General features: G+C 42.0%; 1 protein-coding gene across 2 annotated transcripts in view; it reads left to right on the top strand.

Moving 5' to 3' along the window:
• Positions 1-206: 206 nt before the first annotated feature.
• Mettl24 (methyltransferase like 24) overlaps positions 207-11,015 on the top strand; it is a 104,118-nt gene continuing 93,309 nt past the window's right edge. For both annotated transcript variants that reach the window (XM_015500135.2, XM_048787863.1), the window contains exon 1: positions 207-636. In XM_015500135.2, the coding sequence (XP_015355621.1) occupies positions 319-636 (318 nt within the window). In that variant the 5' untranslated portion in view covers positions 207-318. The remainder of the gene's footprint in view (positions 637-11,015) is intronic.

The following is an 11,015-nucleotide window of genomic DNA, read 5'->3' as shown; positions in this document are numbered from 1 at the left end:
TCCTGGCCTTGTTTCTTTCACCTCGGCCCGGCTCTGGAGATCAGGGCGGAGGTCGCTTCTTGAGGGTCCCCTGGTTAGTCCAAGCCGCTTGCAGCCCGGGGACCGCGCCTCGCCCCTTCCACCGGCCGGTTGCGCCCGGCTGGGCAGGATAAGGTTACGCTGGGGCTTCCCCGGTCGGAAGGGAGGGAGGCGGGTCCGAGCCCGTGCCCCGGCCCGAGGGGGAGTTTCCAGAGTTGGCAGCTCGGGCCTGCGGGGCCATCCCTGCTGGGCCAGGAGCTGCCTGCGGGACCCTGAGTGCAGTCCCGGCCCACCCCCGCCATGGTCCGGGAGAGGCCTCCCGGGAGGAGCTGCGGCGCCCTGCACCGGTGCCTGCTCGGCGCCGCGCTGCTGCTGGGCCTGCGACTCTGCGTCGAGCTGAGACGCGCCGGGTCGGGACCCTCAGTCCACAGCGCCCCGCGAGGCCACATCCCCCGACCACCCGGGCCGCACCTGCCACCAGCGCCCGTCCCGCCGCGCGGTGCAAGCAAGAGACAGGTGACCTACGTGCGCAGCGGGCGCAGAGCACCGCCGGGGGGCGGCGGGAGCGGGACGCCGGAGCCAAGCTGCTGCGCCCCTCGCGGGCGGCCCCGCCAGAAGGTCAGTTGCAAACCCAGCAGTCTTGGGCCTTGGACCAGAATCCCCCACCCAGGCCCTGCTAAGGAGTTCTCCGCCCTGGGTATGGCAGCCCGCCCTACGGGGACGTCAGAGTCTTCTCTTCTGTGCTCACTCAGGCGACTTCACTGGTAGCATCCTTCAGTGCCCGATGGAATGAAGCGGAACTGAGTTCGATCCATATTCAATCAGTGTTTGCCCCTTTCTGGGCTCCAGGCATCCAGCAATGAAGGACGAAGCCCTGTTTACTTTAGTGAGCGAAGGCTTTGAGTGATAGGCAGGAAAGGGAAAGGAAGCAGTCGTGGTTACCATTACGGGCTTGCCTGTTTTCCCCATGGAGGTCTGATAGCTGGGTGGGTATCCACAGTGAGTGGCTTGTCTCCCACCTTCATTGCAGCGATGAAGTTCCACCCCCCAGCCAAATTTCCCTGGAATCCCACCCCAGGTATTGATAGGGTGGCCGGACGGTGGTAAGAAGTCAAGCCCCCAGCGCCACTTAATGGCAAATTAATTGGATCTTCGAGGACCTAAGTAATAACTTGGGTTTGTCTTACAACGCTGTACTCTGTTGCTCTTCTTACCTCATTGATCTCTCACCGCACACCTCATTGAGTCGTCCAGTTTTAACCTCTGATTAAGCCTCTGGCCTCCCAGCCTTCTTCATGGAACTCAAGAGTGGAAAGGTTAAGAACTGCAGGTGTCAGCCTGCCTTGTTCTTGGGCACATCACTCCCAATCCCAACACCAATTGTATCCTCTGAAGCAAACTCTCCTGCCTGGTGTTTCCTCTGTTCTAAGTATCACAAACCCCACACCTCACTCAAACCATGCTCTCCCATTGGCTCTGCTGCTTTCTCCGGCTGCCCATTTCTACCCTACTTTTCAATACCCTCCACCATTTATTTATTTATTTATTCTTTCTTTCTTTCTTTTCTTCTTTTTTTGTAGCAATTGGCATCTTTAATATTCAAGAAAATTAAGTCTATCATATACATTAAAAATATAGGAAATTTTATGCAGACATGAAGCTTCCAATTCAGCCTTTGTGGCAACTTTTTGAAGGATAACTTCCTTTTCAGGCCTTGTCCTCTGTCTTCCCCCACCATTGCTGTTCCTTTCCAGGCCATCCATGTTATCTTCCTGGATAAACCCAGTTGTTGTTGTTGTTTTTTCTTCCTCTTCTTTTTTCTATCTCTAAAACAGTACATCTTATGTAAAGTCTTAATTAGCTCTTTCATAAGAGAGCAGCCACTTCTTTCTCATGCTCCCCAGGTACTTTCCATGTCACTGTATTATGCATTCAACACACTTGCCAGGAGCTTGTCAGGTACCCAATTCTGGGGGCACAAGATGAGCTCGAAGTCTAGAAGGGGAGACGGTTAGTAGAGACATCTAGTGCTGTGAACAGTCTGCTAATTCAAATTTAGGCCTGGAAACTAAAGAAGGAAGAGTCAGGAGGGCAAACAGAGGAGGGGACGTTTGAGCCAGGACTTGACATTTCTTAAGAGTTTGGCTTCTTTTGTTCCTCTGTAGGTATCCTCAAATGTCATATCCTTGATATACTTTACTACTCCCTGTCCCTTTTCTTTCAGATTCACTGTCAACATCTGTTGTTTCTGCTGTCACCTGTCCAAGAATTACTTTTAAGACTTTGTCTCTATTTCAGACAATTGGAGCCTGTCTACAAATGGCAAGGTTTGGAATGCATAAACTCAGAGTCACAAGGGGGCAAGTTCACATACATTCCCTTTAGTGGGATGCCCCAGAGATCCAGGCTGGAGACAGGAGTGGCTTAGGCAGGTCCATAGATGTGGAGGTGGTGGGCAGTGATGTGACACTGGATACATGTAGAAGATACATGGAGGAGCAGTTAGCTTCTGTTTGTTTTGCTTTGGTCGATGGACAGAAAGGAGAAGCTTGGTTTCAGGAATGTTAGGTTTGGGATATCCTTTAGACATTCAAGTGAACAATATCAAATAGGCAGTTGGACATATGAATCTGGGATTGAAGGAAAGGTCCAGGCTGAAGTAGTAATTTGGGGGTCATTCAGGTTCAGGTGGCACTCAAACCATGAGACTGAATGAGATCAACTAGGGAGGGAATGTGGCTAATAAGGACAAAAGACCCAAGTCTGAACCCTGGGACTCAATTTTATTAAAAATTAGATTAGAAAGAAAATAAAAAGGAAATATTTAGCATAGTGCCTAATGTGTCCAAGCACTCAATAACGGTAGCTTTAATTTTCACAAATCTGACTCAGCTCTATAGCCTCAGCCATTCTTCAAATGTAATTTGTTAAAACCTATTTCTGTTCCGACTCATGCTGACTCCTTTTCCTGCAAGGTCCCCATCCTCCTTTCTTCCATCCTCCTGCCCTTTCCATCCTTGAATGCTCAGGTCAAAGTTTATGGCCTGGAAACCTTCCCATACCAATCCTATTTCCATGCTGATCTTGCCCCAGTTTGGGATGACGACAGCTATACCTTCTGTGAGCTGTGAGTTGTTTTGTGCATGTTGAGACCTGATAATTCATTTCAAATGGAATGTTTTGTCTCCAAGTTGTTCTCAATGGGAAGGATCGCATTTCCCATAGTGACCTCTAGCAAGGACTCCAGAGATTGAAGCGTAAAAATATAATCATCTTACTATTAGCTGATCATAGGTATGTCTTTGGTTATATTTTTTATATATTATATAAGAAAGAAGCAAATGGACTTAGTATTATTGTAAAAATATTAGGTTCTTAGCCACTTAAGGAAAAAGTTTCCCTGGATTTCCTTCTCTCTAAACATTTACTTACTTTCAGATATAAATCTAACTTCCCCAAGTTCCTAGAGAGCTAGGATCTTGAATTTGTTTCATTTTCCCATTATATCACAGTTGAATTAAAATATTCCTCAAAACTGGAAAAACCAGTTACTAATCTGTCTTCCCACTTCTGAGAACCACACTTAATATTCTATCTCTCTGGGGACAAATCTTGTTCCTTTTGAGCCTCACATCAAGACATGGTGTAATATAAGCTGAATGCACCATTAAATAATTGAAATAACATTTGGCAGTTATTTTTTAGGCTCTTGGGATTTTATTTTATTTAAATTTTGCTTGTTGGGAATACTGATCAACAATGTTATGAAGTTCTTGATTACTTTGCCCCAGGCACCTACCAGACTGGTAAAGGAGAGCAAGTTCCATTCTATTTTGAGGACAGCTTTTTGGGTGGATGAAAACCTGCATGAAATAATTGGGTTGCCAGTGTTTCTTGTCACCATGCTTCCTTCGCAGGTGTTAGAGGCACAAAAATTCAGCAATTATATTGCCACTTTAATCATAGCTTATGCTACTCTTAAATAAAACATTATAAAAAAGAAAAGTGTAGTCCTCATAAAATTCCTTCCCTCTTCTTGCATCCCCCTTTTTTCATCAAGCTGCAAAGAAACTAGCTGTTATTAAGTCCTCTTGTACACCAGGAGTTATAATCTTAGAACTTTATGAAATGAGGACAAATGAGAAATGATGGATAAATAAATTCTGCCCTTTTTGATTGTGACTACCCTGGAAGCTATATATTCTTGTATGTTACAGATTTCTTTAAGCATTCCATCAGAGCTCTTAATCTCTGAATTTTGTATACTGAATATTCATAAAAATATCACTGTGATTATTTTTCTTTCCCTTCTCTCTCTTTTCCATCTGTGTATTATTATTATTATTATTATTATTATTATTATTATTAAACACATTTACTATAGTTCCCATAGGTGAAGTTCTTGGGGGGAGTGAATTTATAGAGGACTCAATATGGTCTCTGTGATTTATGCTTCTTCATGTAGCTCTTGGGTGTATGCTGTATCTCTTAGAGCCTGGAACTCCATCTAAAAGACAACAGCTTTTAAAATAGAGGGTTCATCATATGCACAGGAGAGACACTTGCTCAGGGGCCAAGCTTCCTAAAGAAATGTCTTCTCTCTTATCAGAGACACGTAATTTGACATTTAATATGTTGGCTAGGAGAGTGACTTCTGAGTCACTGAGCTGCAAAATCCAGCAATGTGCTGGCTTGGTTTGTGAGTTATAGCTCCTTTGGAACAATGTGTCAGGGTGGGGGTGTGTGGTGGGGGGAGAGCTGTTTCCTCTTCTTCTGAAAACCCATATGGCAAAATTTGGTCTTTCTCATTTCTTGTCATCCTCCTCTTAGTTTTCTAATTCTGATTGTCAGCAAGAAGAATGAGGAAAAGTGATATAGCATGCCCCCCTGATATATCCAACTGCATCGAGAGTCCTTGTTCTTTAAAAAATACTTGGAGGTAAGTTTGAATTTCTTGTGAAATATGGCTCAGCAGTAGTTTAGAGCCCCTCAGGTTTGCACATGTACCTACACTTCTGTTCTTCAGGAAGTAGCATGAATCAGTCCTCTCACACTGTCCTCAGGAGGCAAAGTATTTTCATTTTAAACAAAGTCATTGAGGGTAATTGAATGAGAGCTCCAGCAATATGTGGGTGTGAAATAGCAGTTGCTTAGTTTCATAAAGAAAAGCAGGTTTTTATTACAACTTTGATGTGCCTGCAACAGGGAATAGGGCTCTGCACTCTTTCCATACCCTGCAGTTAGTTCTCAGAGGGCACTCTGTGGGTAAAGGAACTGCTAATGGAGGCTGTATTGTTTTTCAACAACCGCTGGTTGAGATTTTAGGTTTTTGTGTGTAATTTGTCCAGTCCATTTTCTCTAAGGGAAAGAATGCCTTGTCAGTACTCTCAAATAGAATTAGATTTCCTATTTAGTCTGTGAAGAGAATCAGGGCCTCAGAGTTAAACTGGACACTGTCAAGGCTGGTAGGCGTTTGAGATTTTCCATCTGTGCAATGATACCTTTGGAGTTCTTGTGTTTATAAGGAGTTTGGCTCTCTGTTCTATGATTCATAGAAAGTAACAGGTGCCTGTTTAATTTGCTATGAGACATACATACACAGAGGAGGAGTCTACAAAGGGTTGATAAGCTTCTTTGAAAAGCAGCAGTAGGGTCCTCTGAATATCTCATATTGGTCCCCATTAATGGCCTGTGGAGTCTCTGCTAAAAGAGGGTGAGAAGATTTGCTATTCAAGAAGCATTTTTATCCTGCCAAATACCTGAAAAGAAACTGAGTTTTAGGAGCCTTATGATTCGGGGCCATATATAATTTAAATGAATAGCAAGCTGGGCTGCTAGTTGATGGTGTAGGAAGTAAACTTAGACTATGATTTTGGTCCTAGCCACATAGCATTTTATGTTTTTTGAAAGTAAATATCCTTTTTTTTTTTTTTTTTTTTTGGTACTGAGGATAAAACCCAGGGCTTTATGCCTTCCAGGTAGGTGCTTTACCACTAAGCTACAGCCCCAACCCTGTCTTGAATATCTTTAGGTGAAGCATCTAGTGGGATCCAGCTTATCATTTTTTCCATTTACATTACCTGTCTGATCTCTGAAGGCATTTAAAGTTACAACCATAAGCCAGATGTTCTCAAATTAACAGTTGTTCTTCCTAAAAAGTGACAAGCAAGATTAATGCTGCTCAGTGGCAACTCTTCACATAACAGGTAAAGAGAAGCTCAAGGTCCATTTGAACTCTTCCTATTAAGAAAGACAGTCACATTAAGACTGGAGCTGCGGCTCAGTGGTGGAGCACTTGCCTAGCATGTGTGAAGCACTGGGTTCGATTCTCGGCACTGCATATAAATAAATGAATAAAATAAAGGTCCATGAGCATCTAAATAATACATACATATAAAAAAATTTTAAAAGACTGGCGCTGGACATTGGGGAGGGTTAGTTTGAAGGGAATATACAAATATTATTAATATTAATGTTAATATAATATTAATATGAACTAATATTAATACAATATTAATGTAACATTCTTTTGATTGTGGAGGAATAGGGCTAGTCTGGAAATCCTGGCTTTCTGAGTTCTTTCTCCTTCTCCCTCCAATGCTACCAGAGTGACTAACCTGACTCCACTCCAGGGCCTTGGGTTGACTGGTTCTGGCCACTTTCCCCAAACATGGTACAACCGTACCCCTCCCTGTGTTGGGCACCCATTTTTAGAGACAGGGAAACGTCATCTAATTTACCCCAAAAAGTCAAGGCCTTGGCATTCCCTAACTATTGAATATGATTTTTTGCACAGTATTTTATTTTTTTATTTCAACTACCCCATTTTGGAAATCTTGGACCTGAGCACCTAAAATAGATTACAGGGTTTGGGTTTTTGTTTTTATATTTTAATAATCCCAGACCCTAGCATATGTGTGAGTTTGTATATATATGTACCTATTTATCTTTATTTCTTAATTACTTCTGTCGAGATGTTTTCTTATAGATAACCTTATTTCCAAGTAGAATTTGGCATTAAGTTGGTACCTTGAATATATGTGATTGTACATGATTTTTTATTCAGTGGTATATGCCTACAAGATCTATGTATATGTAATTCTGCCCCCTTGCTTTTTTAAAAAGTAAAAAGTTATATGTGAAGATTTTTAGTAGAGAAAGTAAATATCAGTAATTCAGTCTATGATCCCAATTAGAGTTCTCAAACCTAAGTTAGAGTCTTACATTCTTTGATTTTCTTTTTCTGTCAATGCAGTTACTTTTAAGAAAAAAAAATCATTCAAATAATTCTTCAGGCATCTGCTTATTTACAATCCCTTTTCCAACTGACTAGTTTGGGATTCCAAAGTGTATGTTACTTCTATACCAGTTAGGACTCTCCAGGTTGTAAGTGACAGACCCAACTAGATATAGTAAAGCCAGAGACTGATTTTCAGGTACTAGATGAAAAAGGAGACCTGCAGAAACCAGGTCTCTGGGAACCCAATTATGAACTAAAACTAGCCCTGAAGAACATAGTTATATAATACCATAGGTTTACTGGGTACTTACAAAGTGGGTACTTTTCTTGGCCACATCTTCCCTTCCTTTATTTGAGGAATTCTCTACCTTTTCAAGAAAAGAGCCAATCCTTCCCCGCCATTTTCCCTTGCACTTAAAGTGCATTCATGACTGGGTATGGTTGTACGTGTTTGTAATCCCAATGACTTGGGAGTCTGAGGCAGGAGGATCACAAGTTCAAAGCCAGCCCCAGCAACTTAATGAGGCCCTAAATAACCTAATAAGACCCTGTCTCAAAAAAAAAATTAAATAACAGGCTGGGGTTCAATTTCTGGTAAAGAAAGAAAGGAAGGAGGAAAAGAAGGAAGGAAGGATGGACGGACAGACATTCATGGGACCTAGGCACATCACTATTCAATATACCTGCATGAGAGTTTGGATTGCACCTCACAGATGAAAGAAGTAGATGGTATGAGGACCACAGAATGGCTCAGTGGCTGGAGTTCTAGCAATGGTGAAGTGAGCTATGCGTGGCATCTGCCCAACAATGAGGCAGTATAGTCTACAGCTACGTGTCAGGAGGTGGTGTTCCTGCCCTGTAGATTCTGCAAGTTAATAAATCTTTAATCAATTCCTTTTCTGCTTAACTAGCCAGAGTGGTTTCTATTGTTTACAACTAAGAACCTTGACAGACCAATATATTAGAACTGGCAGTTCGGAAGGTTACAACTGTAACTTTCCTTTTTTAATTTCCAATTGTAAATAGGTCTATTTAATTCAGATTTTGGAACATGATGGCTGGGGCCATGTGAACTGTGGGCTGAGGAGCCTTTCCCTGACAAGATAATAACATTTAGCTTCAGATACTAAATTATACAGATCTGCTAACTTATCTCTAGAGTCACCAAGCCCTTTTCATGATACCATTTGCCTGAGGTATCAGGCAGGAAAAGGCCAATTTATGCTGCAGTCATAAACAAAGCTCATACTGACATAGATTGATTTCTTGCTGGTGCTCTGTATTCACTGATTCATTGAAGGTTGGCTAGGGGACAGGTGCCTATCATTGTGCTATCATTGGCCTCTCTCCAGGCCCCAAGCTGGCAGCACAGCCACCATCTGGAACATTTCTCATCACCTTGGCAGAAGAGGGAGTGCTCTGGAGGGTCTTACATGGTAGTGTTAAAAGCCCTGGCCTGGAAGTGATGCATATCACACCTGTTCTAGATCCAATGGCCAGAGTCTGTTTCTCTCCCATCAAAGCCAGAGGTCCCACCCTGCTGTGTGCCTGAAGTCAGAGTTGGAAATATTTGGTGACAAGCACCTAGGGCTATCATAGTATGGTGACCTTTCAATCATCCGTATGTAAATGGACATTGTGTAGGTCATGTTTCACATTTGTGTTTTGATGCCTCACTGAATCTGCACACTTGACAGTATTGGATAAAGCCTGGTTGGCTCTTTTCAGGGGGCTGAGATCTAAAATGAAGCAGACGTTTGAATTTAGCTGCACACTAAAATAAAAACCAGTCTTGATTTACATCTTATAAACAGTGCTGGGGCACATCTTGGAGTTTGTTAAACACAATGATTCTTGTTGACATTGTTTATCTTAGGTTCTTTGCACAGGGCAGTAATGGAAGGATGGTCTGCCAGTCTTTTTTTTTTTTTTAAATCCCCCTGGGGGTGGGGAGAAGCAGCAAGTTATTTGAATAAATAAAGCCATGAGTGTAAATGAGCCCAAGGCCTCTGATGAGAGAGTCAAACTCTGTGTCTAAATCCATCTTCATGGCGATCACCGCCTCATTTTTATTCGAAGCTTGTTGAAAGACTTCCAAATGTATTTTCAGAATCTAACCAGAAATCAGAGGCAATACTCGTGTTGAATAGCATTTACTCTTATGCACAATATGACAGCAAGCAATTTAGTTTATATTTCATCTACTTTGAGTGGAGCACAACAAATCACTTAAAAATCCTAATTAGCAACATACAGGCTCGTTGAGCTCAGCTGATGAGGCTGTGGAAAACAGCTTCTTTTGTCAGCAGTTTTGGGGGTAGAATATGGGAGAAGCCAGTGAAGGTAATACCCGGGATCTTTGGACTCGTCTTTATGTGGAGTTACAAATGGCATGAAAATACTTGAGCATGTTGCAGCTTCACCTGTAAGATGAGCTCATGTCTGTTGTTTTGTTAGTTTGCATTGCTAGGGATGGACCCTGGGGCCTGGCACATGCTAGGCAAGCTCTCGGCCACTGAGCCTCTCCTCCAGTCCTCTTTTTACACTGGAGGTCGCAAGTTTAGATGCTGCTCCTCTGCTTTCTGAATGTGGACACGTGGCATACCTCCCTCCTCTGAACCTGAGTTCCTTCCTCTGTAAAAAATGAGTCGTAATAACTCACAGGATTGTTGTGAAGATGAAATGAGAGCATAGAGGTGAAAGCACTGAGAGTGTTCTGGAGCACAGAAACAGTCCAGCAAATGAGGGTCATCTATGTTCAACCTGGTGTGTCACCACCTGTGACACTGGTTTATGAGGATCTGGACGTTATAGGCACATGGGCCTGTGGTATATAAAGCCCAGTATTCTGAGATTGAATCCAGGGGTGCTTAAGCACTGAGCCACATCCTCAGCCTTTTTTGTATCTTAGAGACAGGGTCTAGACAAGTAGCTGAGGGCCTCATTAAGTTGCTGAGACTGGTTTGAAACTCTTAATCCTCCTGCCTCAGCCTCCCAAGCTGCTGGGATTTTTAATATTAAAATATTAACTATTTTAATATTTTATTCTTCTTGAAATTTAAAATATATGTAATATACTCAAGAATCAGAGGAGCTGGTATATACATATGTGTGTATAATATATACGTATATATATATATATATATATATATATATATATATATTTTATAATATAAATATATATATATTTTAATCTGAAATAAAGGCTAGCAGTAACTAGGACATTTTTGTTAGTGTGTGTATTATACATTTGTTCCCCATATCACTCACTTGTGAAGTTGTAAGTCTTACCTATTTGCATCAGTTTGATTTCTTTTTTCCTTAAAACTAATTACAAGTATCTTTTACAAAATGCTGTTAAATAATTTTGGTTTGAATAAGGATTGACTGCATAAATGTGATTCCAAGCTCTTGAGAGATAGTTTTCCCTCAAAAGACTGTTTGCAAATCTCCCGTAACTACCACTGTTGTGGGTCACCTACTACCACTCCATTACTTTTTTATTTTTATTTATTTATTTTTAATTTTTTATTGTTGGTTGTTCAAAACATTACAAATTTCTTGATATATCATATTTCACACTTTGATTCAAGTGGGTTATGAACTCCCATTTTTACCCCATATACAGATTGCAGAATCACATCAGTTACACATCGTTGATTTACATATTGCCATACTAGTGTCTGTTGTATTCTGCTGCCTTTCCTATCCTCTACTATCCCCCCTCCCCTCCCCTCCCCTCCCCTCTTCTCTCTCT

Source organism: Marmota marmota, unplaced genomic scaffold (genome assembly GCF_001458135.2).
Source record: "Marmota marmota marmota unplaced genomic scaffold, marMar, whole genome shotgun sequence".
Classification (NCBI taxonomy): Eukaryota; Metazoa; Chordata; class Mammalia; order Rodentia; family Sciuridae; genus Marmota; species Marmota marmota.
The sequence above is the reverse complement of the archived record's forward strand: the minus strand, read 5'-3'. Positions and strand labels throughout refer to the sequence as shown.